Below are 24,257 nucleotides of genomic sequence, written 5' to 3'. Positions count from 1 at the left end.
TCTCCAGAAAAGTATATAGGGCCACATTTTCAGAATGAGCCTGGGTTGGAAGTTTGAATGTGTTGAAGTTCCAGTTGAGCATCAGAATGATAAAAAATTTTTTAAAAAAAAGCTAGTCACTTTGCACAGGGCCTGTTTGTTGGCACTCTATCGTCTAAATATAACATAAAAAAGAAAGAAAAAAAGTGAAGATGACAAACACCATTACTGTGTGGGTGGTGGAATGATTAAAGGTGTTTTATTTTTGTTCTTAAACTACAAACTAATATCAGCGATCACAAACTTAACTGACAGTGATCTAACAGAACATTCGTTAGCTTCAGAATATAAACTTTGAAATTAAAAAGGTATAAAAATACAATAAATGTGTTACAAAATCTGCAAAACAAACTATGAAAAAAGCAGTGAAGCCTATGATATGTATATAAAAAAACTTGGTCTGCTAATGTATCAACATTGGGTGGAGACATTCACTTTCAGCACCTGCCTCAACTAAGAAAACTTACAGCAAACTCGCATCTTTAATATCTGATCTGCTGGGTGACCACGGTGGCGGTGGTGGTGCCGGAACGTGCCCGAGTCTTAATTTCTCTGGACATCTGGCACCAGGCGCATGGATAGCAGAAGCAGAGAGTGCAAAAGTCATCACAACATGAACCCTGAGGAAGAAAGAAAAACATAATTTAACACTGCTCATGTTAAACCCTTATTTACAGCTAATCATGCGCATTTCTGTCTCTTGCATATTCATAATGGCTCCCTGATGTCCGCAAATTAGACACAAGATCCCGGAAATCATAAAGGCTTGAGATAAGGAGTGAGTGCAAGAGAGTGCATTACTAAACACCACATAATTGACAATAAAGCTCTTTCTGACTTTGACAGTGATATAGTAAGCCTTAAATGCCGCTAATAGCGCAGTAGAAGTACTTGTAGTGCATATAAATGTGGTCATTGGAGTTGCCACAAGGTTTCCGAGGAAAATGAACACATTGCTTGTCAGGAAAATGTGCTGAAATCGTTTGGTTCCGCCACACCTTAACTTTTATGATCTTGATTGTTATGCAATAACATGCACCTTTTGTAAAGCTGATTTGAAACAATCATTATTGTGAAATAAGCTTGAATTGACCTGAACTTTGTATTACACTTTCTAAAGATGATATCAGTAGTTTGGCATGAATACCACTTGAAGGGTGTTCATTTAAGACCTTGGAAAAGTTTTTGTGCAGGCAGATGATACTACAGGTTCATGTAAACATTGGCTAAAATATTAGACTAATAAAAACTTCAGTGAACAAATATAACAAGGGTTATTAACAAAAGTAACAACAACAAAAAATAAGAGAGTAAATGATCTAAACTATCCTATTCATTAGGGTTAGGCGATGTCGACCAATTTGGCATCGTATGATGTCTAATGTTAAACATCAAAATGAACGATAACATAATAATTAATTAATTCATAATGAATTAATTATTTGTAGCCTACTGTTTCAACAACCTGACTTGCATGGTCTTTGTTTTACCCATAACCAAATCATAAATAGATAAAAGTTAAGTTACACACAAATTACCACCACTTTTTCCGCATGCATAAATCACACCATGGACATTAGACTAATATACCTACTGATTTAAAAAGGCCTAGATTAAAAGAAGATGGCCAAAATGAGAACTTTTCTGTCATAAACTAAAGCAAAACAACTTGTCAAAAAGAGTTTTAAAAAATGAAACCCTGTGAAGAGATTACATACAAGAATGGATAAAAGAGGCAATCTTTTATTATGAGCTGTCGGTCAGTGCCCGCTCTTTTTTTTCCTGGTCATTGTGCCATTACCATGTGCTGTGTAAATGCAGACAATCGGATAGGAGTCACTTTTAAGATGATAAAAGCCGGTCATCAAAAAAAGATAAAAAAATAAATAAATAAATTGGATACAGTCACAAAAATGGGATTGACCATCAAGATCTGCAGTGTAAATGCAGCCTTATATTACAAATGTCTGTATCCATTTTAAGGGTGGATAAACAGAGGGACATCCTAATTCTGCAAAGCATCTGATTGGTGCAAACACCCTGTAGTGCAGGATGAGTGATTAATGTTCTTGCATCATTGTTCCAGTAAGTAAAAAAAAAGGAGCTTTTTTATAAGGATGTGAAAGTTGAACATACAGTGCGTTAAGCAAACATTACTAGAATAAGTGTACTATCTGATTTTTGTAACCATATAATGTACAAGCAAAGCACAATCTACTGCCAAGTGTATCAAGAGCACTGAAAAACCGAAAAAAAATATTCCTGCAAAACAAACTAATGAAATTTTGTAATGTTCAACTTAATTTCTTGTTTCAATTCAGCCCAAATAGATTGTTTACAACCACTTAAAAAAAACAACTAGTTAATCCTATGAATCATCTTTGAATAATCTTTTTCAGAGAAATCTGTATGTGCAGTGTATTTTAAATTCCTCATACAATACTTTGTTTGTCCACACGTTATGGAAAAGACAACAGTCAGAAACGAAACTGCGACAGAACAGAAGCAACAAACTACTGAAGACAGCAAAATTAACAGATGCTCATGCTGATGAGTGCACATTTGAGAGAATTGAGATTATCTGCGACTCTAATATAAATGATTACAGAGACATTTATATTTGTTTAGAGAAAAAGCACATATCAAACACAGGTCAACTTAAGCACATGGAAAACACCACCTATTTGACAAATAAACAACCAGAGGGTTATTGTGGAACTTCAAATCATAACATGTTTTTAAACCAATCGACTTCAAGCAGTATAACGAAGTTAGTTAAAGTTCAGATGGATCAGCTTACATGTGGAGGTTACACATGGTTCAGGAGTATAGTACATTTCAATCATTAATCGAGGTTTATAGTGGTCATACAAGGTTTAAATCACATTTTTATTGTATGCACACAGACTTTATGTGGCTTTGCCCTCCATAAAACATTTCCAGTCTTTTAGTTTCAAAGATGTGATGTGTATTTGACCAGGAAACACATTCACAAAGATTTTTTAGTTCTGAGAGTGATTTGCATCAGGCGAATCAGAAAATGAAATACACACTTTGGTTTATACAGTAGGTATAACAGATCATTTAACTGATTTTACAGTGCAAATCTCCCTTTAAATTAGCAATTCAAGAAGGTCATGTTGCTTGTTTTGTAGCCGTTTAGTTTGTAGTTCTGTTTAGTTTCTATTTCCCCTTGTCCTTGGTTTCAATTCTTGTTAATTGCAGTTTATAAGCCCTTGTGTTTCCTCTGTTCTTTGTCAGGATTTATCTTTGCATGGGTGTAGTTTTTGTTTCTGTTTTCTGGTCAGTTAGATTATGTTGCTTGTGTTTTTGGAATAAATTTTTATGGCTGCCATGTGATCCTCTCTGCTCCATTTCTTCCCCTGCCATTATGTTACAGCAAGTCTCCAGTTAACAACTCACTAATTCAATTAATCTGCCACTGCAAATCTCCAGTTAGTGATTCACTGACTCAAATGACCTTATCAAAGCAATTCTCCACATAAAGTTTAGCTCAGAAATGACCTAAGGGTCTTGAGTAGGCTACATACATGACTGGTTTTGGAAATAGCACAAACTAAAGACTAACTTTAGGATTAATCATTGCAGTCACGAATAGTCAATTGTTTCTGGGCAAAGTCTGCTGTAAAACATTTATGTACAGTCTAAAAATTCCTTTGTTTATATAGTAATACACAAAAATGCACATGTCCACATTAGAGTTGTTTTTATTTAAAAATTAAATTAAATAAATGTTAAGGTGTTATATCAATACATATTATTCACCATGCATCTCACTCACTGTCATGTGCATCATAGATATTAAACTAGCATGTTTACATACAGTAGGATCCTCAAATGCACATCTGCTTTTCTATTGTATGTATATTTACATAAGCATACACTCACGCAAATTATATTTATAGACTAGGCTATATGGTACATTTATAGAGTTTCACTTACTTGCACACTTAAATTATCATGAATTATCAGTAGTAGTTATATGTGTTCTAACAAGTTTTGGTAACACCACACAGTGTTTTTGAGCAAAAAAAATCAATAAACATTAAATCAATTAAACACTTTGTACTTATTAATTATTAAGTGCATCAAAAACCCATATCACATCAAATTGATAAGGAGTACTAGAGTAATATTTTATTAGGGTTGCTGTACTTTTGTACTTAGTCCACCACTGCTCATATGATGCTTTGTGCTTGTTACAATGGCAGCACAATATTTCGTTTCAGCATCAATATCATAATGTGTGTCTGCAAGTCACATCGCAGGATATACAATGTTGAGTTGGGATTATACTTGATCAGCACAACAGCTGAGATTAGATAACATTTCTGGAGTCATAGCAAAGTATACCAATAACAGAGTGAAACTTTATCATCTGCATGTGTTGTAAAGGCATTTTCAAGAGAGTTTATAGCATTTGGGCACAAAAAAGTACACTTGTAAGAATTTTACCGAATTGATACAATGAAAACCATAGGGAGTTATTTTACATTTCATTATTCCATTTCTGTACCTGAATATTTTTTTACTCTACGGATAACCATAAACCATTGTTTATTTTTCTTTTTTTCATTGTTCTTTTGTAATAATTCCTGCTGGCAATTTGTTTTTGTTTTTTTATACACAATTAACACCTTTACAAAATTACCTTAACCAATCTAAATGAATCCATCTGATGAAATTGTATTCATATCGAAATAATATATCTATATAATATATAGATTTTTTCAATATCGTGCAGCCCTACTTGTTAAATTATTACAAAATTACATTACCAGATGCACATTATAAAATTCACAACTAAAACTCACAGCTCTTCCATTTCAAGCCCATTTCAAGTAGGCCTGTCACCACATCTATTTTTTGTTGTGAGATATATTGCACCGAAATATATTACGATAAATTATATTATTGTCATTTTAACACCATTTTATGCCACTCATCATATAATGCCAGAATGTGTCAATGTCAGACATTCACATGACAATATACTGAGGTAAATTTTAGTAAATACTATAGTATTTTTAACCAGGAGCGTAGCGGACATTTTAAAAGGGTGGTGGATGGCTGTTTGAGATCATATGTTCATATAATTATTAATCACCTGTTTCTAAATGGTCTGTCACTAAAAGTGAGGGGGATGGATCTCCCCATCCCCCCTGGTTGCTACGCCCCTGTTTTTAACCATACTGACAAAACACCTCCAATAGAGATTGAGAGCCCTATAATACACCCAGTGCAAGGCGCAAGATGTGTTTAGCATGATTTGTTGCTATTTTCAGACCATCACATCCCTAATTTTCACATTTTGCGCCACATAATTTTAATAGCAAATCCATTTGCGCCACTTTGTGCATGCTCATGGGCGTGCTGGTCTAAAATAGAGGTGTGTTAGGGCGCATCGTTGGTGCGTTGCTATTTTGAAGAACTGAAATTGACTGCGTCATTGACCATCTAAAAGCAAGTCTAAAGTCCAGCGCAGAGCGCGTTAGTTATGCGCCTGTGCAGGTCCATAATGCTTACACATTTATATTTGTTTTAATATAAACAAGTTTAGATTTGTCGGGTTTTGGAGATGTATGAGTGAATATAACTCATTCAATATAATTTTTTCATTTGCTGGAAATTAGAACTGAATTTAGAAAGAGTTTTCAAACAAATCATTGCACTTAACAAATGAAATCGAATATGTAGGCTAATGAATGTCTTCAGTCGAGTGTGTACAACACCGTTTCCTTATCCATGAAATTAAAGGAGTAAAGGAAAGAGTAAAAGTAAACTAAAGAGAAAGTAAAGAGGCCGAATGGAGATGGCTCGTTCCTTATCCTTGCACTGCAGATGCTCTATAAAACTGTTTTCCTGTTAGTGAAGCGTTCAGTTTTTCCACTTACAAAGTCTGCAATGTAAATAGTGAACGCACCATGACATGACGCAACTGACTCTTAACGGGAATGGGAGATGAGACTCTGATTTGGTTTAATGCACGTTATGCTCAAAACACACCCATAAATCATTAAGAGAATAAGCACAACCCTGTTATATATATATTGAAGTCAGAATTATTAGCCCTCCTTTAATTTTTTTTTTTTTCTTTTTAAATTTTTTTTCCAAATGATGTTTAACAGAGCAAGGAAATTTTCACAGTATGTCTGATAATATTGTTTCTTCTGGACAAAGTCTTATTTGTGTTATTTCGACTAGAATAAAAGCAGTTTTAATTTTTTAAAAACCATTTTAGGGTCAAAATTATTAGCCCCTTCAAGCTATATGTTTTTTTCGATAGTCTACAGAACAAACCATTGTGATACAATAACTTGCCAAATTACCCTAACCTGCCTAGTTAACCTAATTAAGCCTTTAAATGTCACTTTAAGCTGTATAAAAGTGTCTTGAAAAATATCTGGTAAAATATTATTTACTGTCATCATGGCAAAGATAAAACAAAACAGTTATTAGAGATGAGTTATTAAAACTATTATGTTTAGAAATGTGTTGAAAATTATTTTTTTCTCTCTGTTAAACAGAAATTAGGGGAAAAACAGGGGGGCTATTAATTCAGGGGTTAATAATTCTGACTTCAACTGTATATATGATTATAGCCTCTTCCGCGCTCAAGCGCGAGCAAAAATCGTGCACCGGCAAAAGTAAAGATTATGAATGTGTTGGGGGAAAAGAAAACATTGCAATTATTTGTTAATAAAATAGTGCAGCATTATTCTCAGTCAGTGGCTGAAAAAATTAAGATTGCCAGCGCTGCATACATTTGAAGGTTTCTATGGATTTCTTTTCATCAAGCAGCCAGTTTGTTGCTGTGACGCGCTATATTTCACAGAGGCTGCATGAGACTGCAGAAAGCCCATCTTGTTTATTGTCTTTATTTTACAAATACACAACTTTGATGTTAATGTGTGTACATATATTTCAATGGTTACATAGACCAGGTTCTAGTATTGCGTAAGTGGGGGGCATTATTTAACCATGGTAAAGTGGAGCATTTCTTGGCAAATTCTTAATGCTTCAATTTGTTTAGTAATTAAATTTCATAGTTATAAAATACATTACGAATATTGACACTTTCAATTATTCAAGATTATTTATTGCATTAAAAGTAATTTCAAAAGGAACATTAAATGTTCGTAAACTTTTAAACTGCTTGATTTGTGTGATGCAAAAAACTTATTTAAGCCAGTAGACCTGCTAAATACATCATGCGATTTGAAATATATTTTTTCTCTTTTATTCTGCAAGTTGTATGTAAACTTATAATTTAAAATTACTTAAAAACCTAAAATTGCCAAAGTGTGTCACGAATAAAGTGTTTATTATATGAAGAGTCAGGTGTCTACTGCGGCATTCATTTAGATATGCGCATGGTGCATTCAAAGCTTCAGAAAATGGCTCATAAAAAAAGGACAAGGACGTAAATGCTTTTTACAAGTCACAATCAAAAATGACAATAATATCAGTGGTGTATTAGAGGGTATAAGCAGGCAATCCGTGAGAACGGGTTGACGCATGGTACGGTATACCACTTATTTATCAGGCGGCTTTGAGTAGAGGCTACCCACTTCTAAATCCCTTCTGCAACGCATCATTCAGTAGTGTCCTGCAGTAGCCAAAATCATGACCGTCCACCACATCCAGTCATATGAGGTGTCGCAGACATGCTATAGGTTGTCGTGAACTACGCCACATTACATGAGAAGAAACGATTGAATCTTGTGTCACGACACCCATTTGTCGTTTACGAATCCCCATGACACCATACGTCAAAGAAATCATGCTGAAATCATGACAAATTCGTGTGGTCTGACCGGGGCTTCAGGGTTTGAAAAGACTCGCGTGCGCTAGTCACAAAAAATATACAGTTAAAGTCAGAGTTATTAGCCCCCCTGAATTATTAGCCCCCGTTTATTTTTTTCCCCTATTTCTGTTTAACGGAGAGAAGATTTTTTCAACACATTTCTAAACAAAATAGTTTTAATAACTCATCTCTAATAACTGATTTATTTTATCTTTGTCATGATGACAGTAAATAATATTTGACTAGATATTTTTCAAGCAGCTTCTATACGGCTTAAATGACATTTAAAGGCTTAACTAGGTCAATTAGGTTAACTAGACAGGTTAGGGTAATTAGGCAAGTTATTGTATAACGATGGTTTGCTCTGTAGACTATCAAAAAAAGCTTACAGGGTTAATAATATTGACCTCAAAATGTTTTAAAAAAACCTAATAACTGCTTTTATTCTAACCGGAATAAAACAAATAAGACTTTCTCCAGAAGAAACAATATTATCAGACATACTGTGAAAATTTCCTTGCTCTGTTAAACATCATTTGGAAAATAATTAAAAAAGAAAAACACTTATTCAGTGGTGGGGCTAATAATTCTGACTTCAACTGTTTATCACATCACATGTATTTGATCTTGTGTTCTGAAAGAACGATTAAGTGGAATGAAATTATGTGCAAACACAATGAAATCATGACACCAGATTATTAAAAATGACTAGTGGCGTTCACAAATGTGATTAGTTTCAAGTTTTGTTCTAAGAGATTCGAAAATGCACACTATACCTATGAAAATAGTACCAAAGCAATTCAAAAATCTGTGTTATGAGCTGCTCATGTCGTGCATGTCGTGCATCACTTTACAAAAGCGTAAATCTTTAATGCATTCTTTATGATTTCATTATTGAACTCAAATATATCACATTCTGAGTTATCAGCAGCTAATTATTTTTAAAAGTTACTAGCTCACTTGTGAATAACGTCATTCATAATAAGCAAACAGAAAGCAGCAAGTGTTTCATGTATATTTGCATCTACTTTCTTTTTTTGTATATGACTTATGTGCAAAAATGTATGGCTGTTTCTGTGTGTCTGTGTGTGTCTGTCTGTGTGTGTGTGTGTGTGTGTGTGTGTGTGTGTGTGTGTGTGTGTGTGTCTGTGTGTCTGTGTGTGTGTGAGAGAACTCACACGAATGTTAAACTGTTCTCTCATCTTCTTGCGGAGACAGCAGGACACCACCATGCAGCAGTCCAGCAATGGCATGCAGAAACACCAGCCAAACTGATGCGTGGTCTGACACTGCATACATGGGAAACACCAGAAGCCACAGCAACCTAAACAAACACACACATGTTAGTATTGCGTGCTTTGTTTTATACCTATATAGTCTACTCCCCAACCCACCTGGAACAATTTAGCATTTGCACATTTTCAAAACATCATCATTAATATGTAGTTTCCTCAGAAAAATGCCCCCACAACACACAAAATACATGAACAAATTGCAAAACTTGTTGTATTAGGGCTTTTCTAGCTGGTGATGTGTTTCAATTCAATTCAATTCAATTCAATTCACCTTTATTTGTATAGAGCTTATCCAATGTAGATTGTGTCAAAGCAGCTTCACATAAAAGGTCACAGTAAATAGGAACAGTGTAGTTCAGTTCAGTTCACAAGCAGACGTGGGAGACACATTCCTGTTTAATTACTTTCCTGTTATCCTCCGCCCTCCATCCTATGACCCAGAAAGCGCTCAAAACACAAAGAAAAAAGCTTTTATTTAATTAGTGGAACAGATCACGTCTTGCGACATGCCAACGACATCACACACTCTACACCTTCAAGTTTGGGTTCAGAGAAAACAGGGAAACACCAAATATGCTTGAATATGTTATGCTTTATTAAACTGCACAAAGCAGCTTTATAAAAAAAAAACCTCAAAGGGTCACGAAACACCAAAAGACATATTTTAAGATGTTGACAGTCAAATTTGAACAAATACAGATTGTAACAGCGATGATCGTAATGAGTTTTTTCAAGTGGTGCAAAGAAGCTGAACATCACAAAAACTAAAGTGATGGTAATTAAGTTTTAGAAAAAATGCCTTAGAGGTTTTATTTTCGATATTAATTATTATTCTTATGAACGTACTGTTAATAAAATGTATATTACTAGTTCACTTATGTTTTCCAGTACTGGGTTGCGGCTGGAAGGACATCCGCTGCATAAAACATGTTAAGTTGGCGGTTCATTCCACTGTGGCCACCCCTGATAAATAAGGGACTAAGCCGAAGGAAAAATGAACGAATGAATAAATAGTTCTCTGAAACCAGTGTATTTTAACGGAAAACAAGTTGAAAGGGTACAGGAATATAAGTATCTTGGTACAATATTTGATACAACATTAAAGTTCCAGCAGAACTCAGAAGCTGTTGCGAAGAAAGTGCATCAGAGAATGTATTTTCTTAGAAAACTGAACTCTTTCTGTGTAGAAAAACATATACGGAGAACTTTTTATATCGAGAGCTCATTAAGCTTTTCCTTTTCATGCTTGTTCTCCTCACTTTCCATTAGAAACAAGAATCGCCTTCAAAACTTAGTCGAGACTTGCTCCAAGATTATTGGTTTACCTCTGCGGAGTCTAGCAGAGTTACACTAACAGCAAATGTTAAGGAAAACTGAAAGTGTAATAGGAGATGACTCCCATTCTCTGAAGCTTTTTTTTTTGTTCTGTTGCCCTCTGGAAGAAGGTTCAGAAGCATCAAATACTCTTCTAACAGATATAAATTTACCTTTGTTCCTGAGGCAATAAGGCTTTACAACCTACATTTTAGCAAGTTTTAAATAATTTTTTTAATATATGGGTCTTTCCTATGTTTTTAGTACTATTTATGAAGTTATTATGAAGCATGCTGGATTGTGTTTTTTAATACTGCTTGTAAGTGATTTGTCTCTCTATGTGTTTGCTGTATCATGAAATGCTACTACACTAATCTAATTGCCCCTGGTGGGATTAATAAAGTATTATTAATTAATAAAATGTATTTTATTAATTATTATTAATAAAATGTATGTATTTATTTATTTATATGTGTGTGTGTGTGTGTGTGTGTGTGTGTGCGTGCGTGTGTGTGTGTGTGTGTGTGTGTGTCCCATGTTGCTAAAAAACACTATTAGGACACATATTTCACTAAACAGTGAAAATTCGTTGTTTTTGCATTATGTTCGAGCAAATTCGTTCTTCCGGTTTAAAGGTAAATTTTAAAGCTACGTCACGGCGATTAGATCCTTGAGTAAATTCCAGCGTGTAGACTGGATGTCTGTACCGGCGGGTACAACATGATATCTTTGAGCTTTCAGTATTAATTTATGGAAAAGACTTGGTTCAAACCAATCAGCGCACTCTATTGTGCATGAGGTGCAACTTCATTAATATGCATGATATAGCTACGAAGACTGTTTTTACCTGTTACAATGTTCAGACGGCAGAGAGATGCCATGTTGTGTGCCAACCGTAACTAAAACAAGTGGAAGAAGAAGAATTGTTTAGAGACATAGGTCGTCAGTGTTGCGTTTATAAATGTGCCGCAACGAAGGTTTTGTTTCCATTTCCCCACTATGCAGCTGGACTCATGTGTGGATTACAGTGGTCTGCTAACAAAAATACGTTTGTAAGGAACGTTTTTTATCCGAGAGCTTTCCGCATCTAGAAATGGTGAAATCCGGATTTGCCGCTCGTCTTCTTTTAAAAAAGATGCAGATCCAATTGTTGTTGATTGTCCTTTCTCTACAGATTTGGTAAGTGTGTGATCAGTGGTCTTTGTTTATGTTTATTTAGATGGCAAAGTTAGTTAGTATCGTCAGCAGTACTTTTTTAGTTTTTAAAAGAAATACCTTAGTCAAAATGATTTAGTTACCAAGTTTACAGCACGTTATAATATAACTACAATATTGTGGACGAAGTAAATGCTGCTCTTCGAATGCAAACATGTAAACACCTTAATCAAACTATTACCGTCGTGTAGGACGACGCATTTTGTAACAGAATAGTCTATACACACATGGCAGTTTGAAACTATTCTCTGCACCTACGGAGCCTCTGCATCTACCGAGAAATGTGGAGGGTTTTTTTTTTCCCCATATGGTATGTGGTATCAAAAATTCCATTAAAGCTACACTTATTCAGCAGTTCCTCGCATCCAATATCTCGTTTGTCACGAGGGACATGCATGAAATGTTCCTGAATGAAAGTGAAAGTGCCAAACTGCAGTTAAAGTCAACAAATTAAAAATGAAACACCTGAAATTACATGAAACTCTGGAGGAAATGTGGAAAGCGTGGCAATATTGGTCGAATTATGTGCTATAACATGTGAAACAGGATCATGAAAGGAACATTACAAAAGCAACTCCTGTAAACACCGTAATCATATTATTGTCTTGTTCAGATCAAGACAAATTATTCGGTTACTGATGTCTATGTAAACGTAGTCACTGTCTACGTGTTGCCACTGAGAAAATCAGCTGTAGTGCAGGCACTGAAACTCCCCTTTTCAGGCAAACCCCTCCCTCTTTCATCACTCGACACTCCCACCTAAACAGAGATGGACTCACCCACTTTTCTGACTTTTTTCAAAGGTGTGAAAACACCCTGCTGAGACAAAAGGGGTTCATGACCCTTTAAAATGTGTTTAGTATGATCAAACAGTACTGCTTCTTACAGGAAGTGGTGGAGTGTGGCAAAATGAACGCTCTGCTGCTTTTGTGTTGAGTTGTTTTCGTCTTTCATCAGCAACTGCTTGAGTGGTCTCGTTTCGCTTAGGCAGCTTTCAGACAGGGTCATTCACACAGAACATATTTTTCCATAATCCTTTCCTATTGTGTTTCTATGTAAACACACGCTTCATGGAAACACGCTTCAACTTTTACAAGCATTGGTGCAGAATGTCAATTCCCAAGCAGCGGACCAATCAGAAAAACTCAAGAGGCGGGGCAAGTGTTTACAGCAACAAGTAACTATTTTATTTGATGTTAACATGGCAGATGAGGGCGACGAGGTGGCGCAGTATGTAGTGCTGTCGCCTCACAGCAAGAAGGTTGCTGGTTCGAGCCTCGGCTGGGTCAGTTGGCATTTCTGTGTGGAGTTCGCATGTTCTCCCCGCGATCACGTGGGTTTCTTCTGGGTGTTCCGGTTTCCCCCACAGTCCAAAGACATGCAGCACAGGTGAATTGGGTTGGCTAAATTGTCTGTAGTGTATGAGTGTGAATGAGTGTGTATGTTTCCCAGAGATGGGTTGCAGCTGGAAGGACATCCACTGCGTAAAAGATATGCTGGATAAGTTGGCGGTTTATTCCACTGTGGTGACCCCAGATTAATAAATGGACTAAGCCAAAAAGAAAATGAATGAATACATGGCAGACGAGGCACTTTTTTAAAAGCCATTCAAACATTTTTGAACTTGAAGGGCACCTTTTTACCCCTTTTCTAAGATGTAAAATAAGCCTTTGGTGTCTCCAGAATGTATCTTTCAAGTTTCAACTCAAAATACCCATCAGATACTTTATTATAGCCTCTAGAATGCCCTAAAGAGAAATTTTGGTGTCCGAGTACAATGTAGCCGTTTTTGCAGCCTGTGGCTTTAAACACTAATTAGCTGCTTCTCCCCGCCCACCATCTGTTTCTCCTGTGTTACGTCAGATATACAGCACAGTGACAGAAACAGACTCGAATGAAGCTGAAATACAGTCAAGTAATACGAGTTTATTCAAGCCTTTCTGAAACGATGAGTCTCACACAAATGGCGTTTGCAGTACCCACACACACACACACACACACACACACACACACACACACACACACACACACACACACACACAAGCATTTACTGACACCATGCAGCCATGGGGATTATAGCGATTAAGAATTACATAGAGCGTTTTTGTAATAGAAACAGTAAAATCGCTATTTAAAAATTTAAAAAACGTTTTAAATTATAAAACTTCACAGAGAGATAATCACAGAGAGTTGGAAAACACATTTTAATCTCAGTTTCTTTGCAAAAAAATGTTCTGTGGACATGTGTATACATGTTATTATAGAAACATGGCATCTGTCAATCAATCAGTGGGTGGGGAAAACCCAACACAGGCTCATTCAGAAAACGTAGCCCTATATACATTTCTGGAGATCGCAAATTATGTAGCCAGAACGGCTGACCGCTTAACTCTGTATGGATGGCTTTTCCATATGGACGGGTTTAGGAAAGTGGGAGGGCAGGTCAATCGGTGCTTTTGAAAACACTATTGGTTGAGTTTAACGGAGGAAGAGGGTGGGACAGTCGATTGGTCAGTCAGTCATTCAGTCGACAGTTGACATTTACGCGAGAACAGCATGCGCAAATGGCAGATCTAAAATTCTAGATTCTAAATTGCAGATTCTAGAGAGAAATGTGTGATCTAAAAAATATATATAATAAAAAAAATAAGTGTACGCATCGGCCTCTGGTGGATTCGCAAAAACAAAAACTGCAAAAATAGTAGCTCCTGGGACGTATTTGGTGCTCTCCAGAAATATATTTATGGGTTTGTTTTCAGAATGTGCCTGGGTTGGGAAAACGTTTGAGTGGGGAGCGTTTCTATTACTCCAATATGACTGTGGACACACTATACCTACACACAGTTCTGTCCAAACAGCTTACAAAAGATGATTTTCATCATAGGTTTAAAGGTATTAAATACTTTTGTTCATCCATGAACATGATTCTGCAGGAGTCCCATAGGATGCAATGAAAACCAGAACTCCCCAGATTTCACACTCAGTTACAGTGTCATTAGAACATGCCTTTGTTTGTTGCGAGTACGCGACCTTTAGCAATGAAAATGACATACTGTAATTTTAATAGGATGAATTTATAAATTCCTCCCCTTCACATCTGCACCAATACATACAAAAATACAAAAGCACATAAAAGAATATTAAGCATGAGGTTGTTGTAAATGTTCTCACAGTTTCATGCATTTTTTCAGCACAAAAAAGTTGACTGTAAATATTTATTTGTTATCAAAAATAAAAATGCAGTATTTTGTGGAGGTTGAATCTATTGCAATATAAATAATTATCTCTATTATTCTAAAATCTTGGTGTGCAAGCTAATCCAGGGGTGCACTCATCATTAAATGGTCACGCTAATGTGATCATTCTGGTGTTTGAAAAATGTGAACATCGTTTTATTTTCGATATTAATTATTATTCTTATGAATGTACTTTTAATAAAATGTCTATTACTAGTTCACTTATGTTTCCCAGTACTGGCTGGAAGGACATCCGCTGCATAAAACATATGTTAAGTTGGCGGTTCATTCCACTGTGGCCACCCCTGATAAATAAGGGACTAAGCAGAAGGAAAAATGAATGAATGAATAAATAGTTCACGTCTATTTCTGAAATTATTCAGATATTATTACTTGAATTTTTTCATGCATGTCTTTGAGTTTGTATTAGATGTTTAGTCCAAAAGCTGGTATATTTGCCAAATGATGATCTGCTATTTTTGCTTTAAGAGTGTCAAAACCGCAACTCATATCCTCTCTAAATTGATCAAACTCTGCTTCATGTGTCATGTTGACGTGATCTAGCCTTCACCCGGACTAAACACTAAACTAAACACCCTGTAGATGTAAATTAGAGAGAATATAATAATGCATTATAATGGATAGGTTTGCTCTATATAACATGCAATGCGACAAAATTCCAGCAACAAGCAATTTGTCTGTCTGCACCAAACCCGACAGAAACATTTAAATACCAGCCACTGCATTCCCAATGAAATGGTAAGGGTTTTTAATCTAATTATTACATATACAACCTCTTTAACATTATTAATAGGCTACTGAGTGACTGATGTTGTTGGTTTGCACTAAATCACAGTTTTGTGACTGACCGTCTGCTAGTTATTTTATTTATCTTTTCAGTAGGATGACAATAAATGTCATGTTCAATGGTATTTAAACACACATTGGGAGCATTTAACGCAGAATAAAGCACCCAATCAGTACCTGAGGTGATCTTTGTCATTGTAGTGCATGTTGTTGTTGTTCTGCTGCAACGTTGCAGAAATAGAAAGCATTTATAAAATAGAAATATCACATCACAGATATTCACGAAAAATCACACATGGCAGATGGTTAGGACAAAAACTAATTTTAACATGGTAAATATATTTTTATAGCATGTCACAGCACCACGTATCATGTATTACTAGAACTTCCATGTTAACCTTTTCATTTCCTTGAACTTTATGTTAAGCTGCTTTGACACCATCTACAGTGTAAAAGTACTATAGAAATAAAGATGAATTGAATATAGTTAGGACACGTGTAACCCTCTAGTGCTGACAGAAAGACGCAATTTCTCCTGTCTATATAACTATGAAATTTTCTCCGCACATGCTACCAAGGCCTTGTTCTTTTATTTTCTATAGTGTAAGTGTATTAAACTCATACATGATTTCAAATTTCAGATACTTAGATTGTTATAATACATTGATTGTTTTGGTTATAGATTACTTATACTTTCTTAGACTCATTTGTTAGTTCTTTTTGTGAATTATTACAGCATATCTTTTAATGCAAATATTGTGCATTTATTTAGCAGTAAACAAATGTGGTATATATTCAATTCAGTTCATCTTTATTTCTATAGCGCTTTTACAAAATAGACTGTGTCAAAGTAGCTTAACATAGAAGTTCTAGTAAACTGAAACTGTGTCAGTCCAGTTCTTGGAGTTAAAGTTCAGTTTAGTTCAGTTCAATGTGGTTTAATTTTACTGCTGGAAGTCCAAACACTGAAGAGCAAATCCATTGATATATGTCAAAATATATGTATATGTCAAAACATATGTATATATGTCAAAAAAATAGTATATATATGGGTTATAGACCAAAATAAGAAAATATAAATCAAAATACACATCAAAATATCTTGACAGGGATATTTAAAAAAGGCACATAAATAGACAACTGATTATATTTGAAATGATCAAACCTATTGCTGATGAATGGATAAAACTGTGGTATGAAGGAGAGTGGCAAAGTATACACAGTTTAAAACTGCAATTTGTATTTTAGATATTTAACTAGTTTAAAATATCATCAAAAATATGATCAAATTGAACATTTGTTATTTTATATATTTTTAAAAAGATTGGTCCAAAATAAAATCTTTACGTAACTATATACACTCACCGGCCACTTTTTTAAGTACACCTGTCCAACCGCTCGTTAACACAAATTACTGAATGCACAACACATCCAACCTTGAGGCAGAAGGGCTACAGCAGTAAAAGACTAGATGGTAGGGTCAGAATTTAGCATCATTACCATGAAAGCATGGATCCATGTACATGACAACGAGTTCACTGTACTCAAATGGCTTCCACAGTCACCAGCTCTCAATCCAATCGAGCATATTTGGGATGTGGTGGAACAGGAGATTTACATCATGGATGTGCAGCTGACAAATTTGCAGCAACTGTGTGATGCTATCATGTCAATATGGACCAAAGTCTCTGAGAAATGTTTCCAGTACCTTGTTGAATCGATGCCATTAAGGATTAAGGGGGTTCTGAAGGCAAAAGGGGGTCCAACCCGGAACTAGTAAGGTGTACCTAATAAAGTGGCCAGTGAGTGTATATTACCTTAAATCATTTTTACATTTTTATCATTTTTATATATTTTATTATTTTAAAATATATAACTTCAGTTAATGAAATTAAAGTTGTTCATTGTTATTCATGTTAACTCACAGTGCTTTAGCTAATGATAACAAACATGAATTTGGATTTTAACAATACATTTTATACATTAAACAGTAAATACATGAACTAACATTAATAATTGAACCTTATCGTAAAGTGTGACCAATAATGGGAGCTGAAAGCCCATGGTCAGTCGGTGACTTACAAGTGCTCAAATCAGAACAGCAGTCGCAGATGCCTGTGGTCCAGGTTCCAGAGGTCTGCTGGGTGCTCACAACTGTAGTAGAAATTGCTGCCATGACTCCAAAGAAAGGAATCCCTGCTGGAAGGAAACAAGAAAGATAAGGTGACAGAGAAGATGACTGATTTGAGGTTAGAATATCGCGGCACACTGTGTTCACTGCATTACAGAAACATGATTTAGAGACTTGAGAGACATTTTGTGTGTATGTGGGCGAGGACCTCACTATTCACTTTTTTTTAAACTTTAGTTTCCTGTAGAAGAGCTATTCAACCTCTTTTGGTAACATTTAAAGGGGCAATCCACTATGATATCATATTTTAAACTTTAGTTTTTGTGTAATGTAAACATAAATCTTTCAATGTAAGACGCTCAAAGTTCACACAAAGGGAGACGGTCGCTTCTACAGAGTTACCTTAGCAAAGCCTACATTAAACAAAGTTTGAGGACTACAAAAAATACATCTGGGTTAATGATGTCATAAACCCTTCAGTTTATTCCTCAAGAAATGCATGGCGGAGGGGCGAGGTCACAGAGCGCTGTAAAGTTGAAGTAGCAAAGAAAGGTAAAATGCCGAATGTACCTAAAACTTGGCTTGCCCACTGCTAATACACATCAAAAGTTGTTAAAATGCTATCCAAATAGTGCTATTTTCATAGAGCTTGTTCTGTTTCTGTATTTGGGCTTCCAAGTAGGGCTGTGTGATTGGGGAAGATATCGAATTGTGATTGTTTTGACATATATTGTGATTTTGATTTGATTTGCGATTTAATTTTGTAGTCAAGCTTCAGCTCAACAATCTGTTTCATAGCTTCTTACTGCTATAATGCAAGGAGTGTTAGTTAAAAATGGAACTGAAAGAATATTAACTTAAAGATTTAGTCAAATTGTTTTTAAAATATTTAGAAATGAAACACTAATTTTTCTTTAGAGCAAACAGTAAACAAATAAAATGACCTTACCTTTCTTTAAACAAGTTGGACTCAAATTAGGGAGATAAAAATATAGAGCACAACAAACTAACATGGCCGAAACAATTCTGAAATTGTACTTTGCTGTTGCTTGCTACAAGATTGAGAGTCATTGTAACACTTCAGTTGACTTTTTAGCAGGACACTCGTCATTTAGCCACCTGTGGTACTTTTTTAGGTGCTGGTTGTTGTATTTCCTTGTGCTGTGGCAACAATTCTATGACAGCTCTTACAAATCACCTGGTTTTGCTTGGTGTCTGTGACTTTGAAACCAAAATATTCCCATATTACAGACGTGCTGTTTTTCTTTGATATCATTTCGTCTATTAAGGCTTTTGAAGCGGTAAATGCCATCATCCCACTCGTCCACGTTTTTCTGTTTGTTTGTTTTGTTTTTATCGTGGGCGTTCCGCATATTTCAGTTGCAGGCAAGGGAATTTAAATAACACATATATATTACATTTCGCAAATTGATTAGCTAATCGCAACGTTTCAAAGCGTGATTTCGATAAATCACATAGCTTTAATTCCAAGCCACGTGACACAAAGAGAGAAATGGTTACAATTCAATTTTAATTATGTTCCAGAGATCTATAAAAGAAGTTATAGTCTAGCTCGCTGTGCAAGGCATTTTACATAAGGACAGCTTCCAGAATCTCTCCCAGTTCAGTGCTGGATTTGGCTATAATCTCCTCCTCAAAGAAGCAGCAGCTCCAACCATGAAGGAAGAAGCTTTTACTTGTTAAAATTCATATTTTACATGCAGTTTCTAGGGTTAACTGTATGTTGTAGCAAAGACATTAACAAGGATGTAAACAACAGGAAATGCTGTTTGACACTTAATTTCGCATGTCAAAAGTGCACACTTTGATATTGCTTGACACTATTTTCAGGTTTGGCATGCTGTCTCAAGAGAGAAACCTGAGCTTGGAGATAATTGAGCCTGTGCTTCTGCTTGGTCATAAAGGGGGTCTGAGATCAGGTAGTTCTCAAGAGCTCCCCCTGGTAAAGGAGGAAAATGGGTGGAAGGGGGGATTCTTCAAAAATGAAGATGAGGCTAGTAGGGTGAAATTGGTCTATTTATTGTAGGCTTGGATTATCACTGATTACGAACAAGAGACCAGCCTCGATCAACCATATCACGTGCTCCTGTCGAGATTAGTTAATAGAACTTCACTAATCCATCAAACCCCTGTAAACATACACAATTTTCACCAGCGATGCAGTGTCTCTCTATGCGGCCGCTTTCTATGAGTTCTACATTTGATATAATGAACTTGAGTTCGCAAAAGATATGTGAATGCTTCATTATACTACACATGCTTATAACCTGAATATACGTATATGAAAGACTTGTCAAATTTTGTTTTAGAGAGCAGGCATGAGGCAGGCATTTACTGAGTCTGATTTAGGCTCAAACTGATACGGCTGCACTGACATTACAGAACCAGAAAAGTCATTTTCATGTTAGCTGAGAAGCAGAATAAAATTTACATTGTTTTTTTTTGTAGTATGTTGAAAAAAACATTAAAATTTATTTATTCTTTTTTTTACAAATGTAGCATGAACACACATTGCTTTGCACCCATACATACAACCAAGCCTTAAAAACAATCTGACTTCCAATTTCTCAATATTCTTGGTTATTAAAACGTTTATGAAATTATGAAAACACATAAATGACAGCTAAATGATTTATATATATATTTTGTACATTTATTTAAAGATCCCATGTACTGTTTTTTCATCACTGGTGTTACCAACTTTTTTGTTAATATTAAATGTTTTTGTGAAATATTATTACTTGATTTTTTTTTTCAGCACAGCACATACAAAATAATGATAATGCACCTTTAAATCTTAAAGGTGCAATAGGTGATTGTCCTCAGGAGATATTTTGATATAATGGCTGAAAGTCTCTTAATCCTGATGGCATTCATTATATTAAGTGGCCCAAATGTATTTTAAAGGGCACCTAGGTTACCCCTTTTTCTAGATTTAAGATAAGTCTTTTGTGTCCCCAGAATGTGTCTGTAAAGTTTCAGCTCAAAACAACCATCAGAGTATTTGTTATAGCTGTCTGAAGTGTCTGTATTATAGCCAGTAAAACCTGGTTGCTGTTTTTTTTGTACTGGGCCTTTAAGGCTAGTCCTCCCCGCCCACCGTTCCCATGTGCCTGTCAGCAACATGTCTCAGTCGCCGCCCTCGGCTGCCTCAGGAAGCAGATCTCACGTCGTGTTTGTGAGAAATACTACAGTAAGAACTTTAACAATGATTTTTTGATGCATTTTTAGTGAGTTGCAACCATGAGTCACACACAAAGTCGTTAAAAAAAAGTTCACGCGCACACACACAGCGAGGACACACACACAGAGAGAGACAGAGACAGCGCGCGCGTTTAGCTTCGCACTCTTTTTGCACGCATTTGTGACAGGATACAGGTTAATCCTCACTGCTGTATGGATATCTGTTATGTTAATGTACAAAATAAACCTGATTTAACGTCCACAAATTGGGATTGAAGCGTCTTCCTTTATAATTGTTCTGACACGCAGCTGTGCTGATTAAGTAAAGCTGAAGTGAATCGCTGTAATTCATTACACACATGCTCAGTTTTAAAACATTTTAAACATGTGAAAATCACTCTTGATCACGTTTGATGATGATTGATGATCCTAGCGAACTGAACAGACCTTTTGCTTCCGGTTGCTTTGCGCACGTCTGGTCTTGTTGATATGATTATATGTGTTACTACGGAGACATGTTAACGCCAGCCTGTCAATCAATTTTGGTGGGCGGGGGGACTGAACTCCTACGTCAAGTTGCGGTCGGTCTGAAAACCGGTCCAAAAAAAAAAAGGACTGGGTGTGTTTATATCACCCCAATATGACGGTCTATACACTATATCTACACACAAGATTTCATGCATAATCTATAAATACAATCAAGACATAGATACAATTGAAATAGTGTTTTATTGTTTCCCGAGTCTAACAGTATTCAAGTACAATAACTGAATAATAAAAATAATATAATTCAATAAATTGAATCATCGTTAAAGTCACAAATGGTACAATTTCGTTCGTTTTTAGAATACGTATACAAATCACAGGCATCAAAAACACATGCAAATGATAAATTATAATACAAACTCAACATTGCATATCCTGCGATGTGACTTGCAAATGATCACACTGCAATATCAATGATTAAATAATATATTGTGCAGCCAGCGATTCAGACAGAGAATGGCAGGAAAGCCACAATTTTAAATCTTCATTTAAAACTATTTCTATTGTAATTACTAATTGTACTATTAAGGTTATGGTTGCACAATATATATATAACAATATATATATATAACAATATATATATATATATATATATATATATATATATATATATATATATATATATATATATATATATATATATATATATCAGCATTGATATTGCAATGTGTGCATCTGCAATAGTCACATTGCATAGATCTGCAATGCCAACTGGACATTGCGGTGTAATTTTACATTTACAAAAGCATCCATGTTTTACCTCACTTTTATCTTTGCTTTTTGCATTTATCAATGTTTGTAATTTATTACATTTTCTACAATTCCTTAACAATAAACGAGGTTATTCAAATAGTTCTGCATTTATGCAGAATTAACCAGAAATGAAACCTATAAACTCCACTAACAGAGTCAGCTATGCAGATTTGCACGTGCACGTTAACTTGACTGGGTTAATTTTCCATGATTAGATTAATCGAGATGTACACTGAACATAGTATACATCTATACTCTCTTTTTACAAGTATCTGTTATGCAAACTTATTTTTGTGGTTATGAAAGTAAAGGTTTGCTTCAAGTGAGTAAGGGGGGGAAAGCTACAATTTGAGACATAAGAGTGATATATATACTCATACAAAGTTAGTTTTAACAAGTAACAATTATATCTTATTACTGTGTTGTTATATTGTCAACGTAAAGGTTTGCGATAGGCTAATTGTCCGACATTTTCAAGCGAGGCAAAGAATTGCACAATTAGCACTCGATCGTTTAGAGAAAGAAAACGTATATATTACATTTCCTTGCAAAATATAAAAGTGTCTAATAGAATTTTTAATATACATTTTGCTATATCGAAATAGATATAAAAAATTAAATAACGGGATAATTTACCTTGTCTTCTGTCTGGTGGAGCAAGCTGTGGTGGTCTTCTTCAGGAAACTGAAACTTAACTCAAGAGCAAAGGTGTTTTACCGCGAACAAACACATGCACACGACAGAAAAATGATTTGAGTTTGAAAAAAAAAAAAAGAAAAGAAAAGAAGGCGTGTTCAATGTAAAGGTAACACCCACCGCTTCTGCGAGACAGATTTATATTGAGGCATCTCATTTACCATCACTTTACATACATTGAGAGGTACAGTTTTATTTACACAAATATGAGTAATACAACAAATTGATAACAATAAATAGAGGAGGTAAACTGTCAACAGATATGTAGCTAATGCTTAAATTTGTTACAATTTTCAAGGGAATATGAGAGACTGAAGTCTTGCGAAACAGACTGCGTCACACATCAAAAAAGCGAACCTCGTGGTTTTACTCAAACAAATCAGATTAAATAATCAACTGTCACAGGTTTGAGAAAATCACCGAGGTTTAACAAGTAACATTCAATGACGAGGAGGCAAAAGGCATCAATTTTGTTTCTTCTGAAAGTGACTAGAGGGAATTTTTGGAGTTTACCTCATGATAGTCCAGCTCTTGTCCTTGTCCGTGTGATTTATTTTCCTCTGTGAAAATGAAAGGTCAAACAAAATGTCATATGTGGCAATGTGGGGTGTGTATAGTGATGCATTTTATATTTAGTTTGGATTATGAATAGTTTTTTATTTCAACTGAATAGCACTATAAATATATAACATACATAATATATCAAAAAGAGGAGCATTAGATGAAAGTATCTGTTTTATGCAAATGTTATAATGATTGGAAAGCGCATAGAAACGTGCTGAGAACACCTGAAGCTAACAAGGCTTTTTGGTCTCCTCTTGTACTGAAAACAGAAACAAAGACGTGTTTAATTCTGTAATAAGGAGGACCTCTGCTGGTGAACAGGGGGAGTTGTAATTGTGTGAGACTGATAAGAGGTTGAGAGATTACTTTTTAACAGTCCTTTATTTAGCAGTAACTCCAGCTTTACAGCTTGACAATAATTAGAATTATTATGATAAATGCGATAAAATCTCATACTCAGATAAAGGTTTTCCTAAAAGGATTGTGATGACAGAATTAATCAACCTAGTAGGCTTATTGAAAACGCTTTAATGTAATATTGGGAGTAATTTGTTTCATATTTAATTATTCAATCATTTAATGACTCGTACTACCAATTCAAAAGTTTGAGGGCAATTCATACATACATA

At 35.2% G+C, this 24,257-nt stretch overlaps 1 protein-coding gene across 2 annotated transcripts; it reads right to left on the bottom strand.

Annotated features, from left to right (window-relative positions):
* Window positions 1-208: 208 nt before the first annotated feature.
* On the bottom strand, window positions 209-23,275 carry ponzr1 (plac8 onzin related protein 1). Of its 2 annotated transcripts, none has more exons than XM_056461205.1 (4): window positions 23,005-23,275; window positions 17,817-17,930; window positions 9,046-9,191; window positions 209-659 (listed from the first exon to the last, which is right to left on the bottom strand). In XM_056461205.1, the coding sequence occupies exons 2-4, from the start codon at window positions 17,908-17,910 to the stop codon at window positions 522-524; spliced, it is 378 nt and encodes a 125-aa protein (XP_056317180.1). In that variant the 5' UTR covers window positions 17,911-17,930; window positions 23,005-23,275; the 3' UTR covers window positions 209-521. The 2 variants fall into 2 exon arrangements, with proteins under 2 accessions (XP_056317180.1, XP_056317179.1); XM_056461204.1 differs by having other exon boundaries at window positions 17,817-17,933; window positions 23,005-23,221.
* Between the last annotated feature and the right edge of the window lie 982 nt (window positions 23,276-24,257).

Source organism: Danio aesculapii, chromosome 7 (assembly GCF_903798145.1).
Source record: "Danio aesculapii chromosome 7, fDanAes4.1, whole genome shotgun sequence".
NCBI classification, from domain to species: domain Eukaryota; kingdom Metazoa; phylum Chordata; class Actinopteri; order Cypriniformes; family Danionidae; genus Danio; species Danio aesculapii.
Note: the sequence above shows the minus strand (reverse complement) of the source record. Positions and strands in the feature narration are given on the sequence as shown.

Coding starts and splice junctions, on each gene's coding strand:
- ponzr1 (XM_056461205.1), bottom strand. CDS start 17,910: ATGGCAGCAATTTCTACTACAGTTGTGAGCACCCAGCAGACCTCTGGA. Junction 9,192..17,816: donor CTGTTCTGATTTGAGCACTT/GTAAGTCACCGA, acceptor GTGTTTGTTTAG/GTTGCTGTGGCTTCTGGTGT. Junction 660..9,045: donor GAGAACAGTTTAACATTCGT/GTGAGTTCTCTC, acceptor TTTCTTCCTCAG/GGTTCATGTTGTGATGACTT.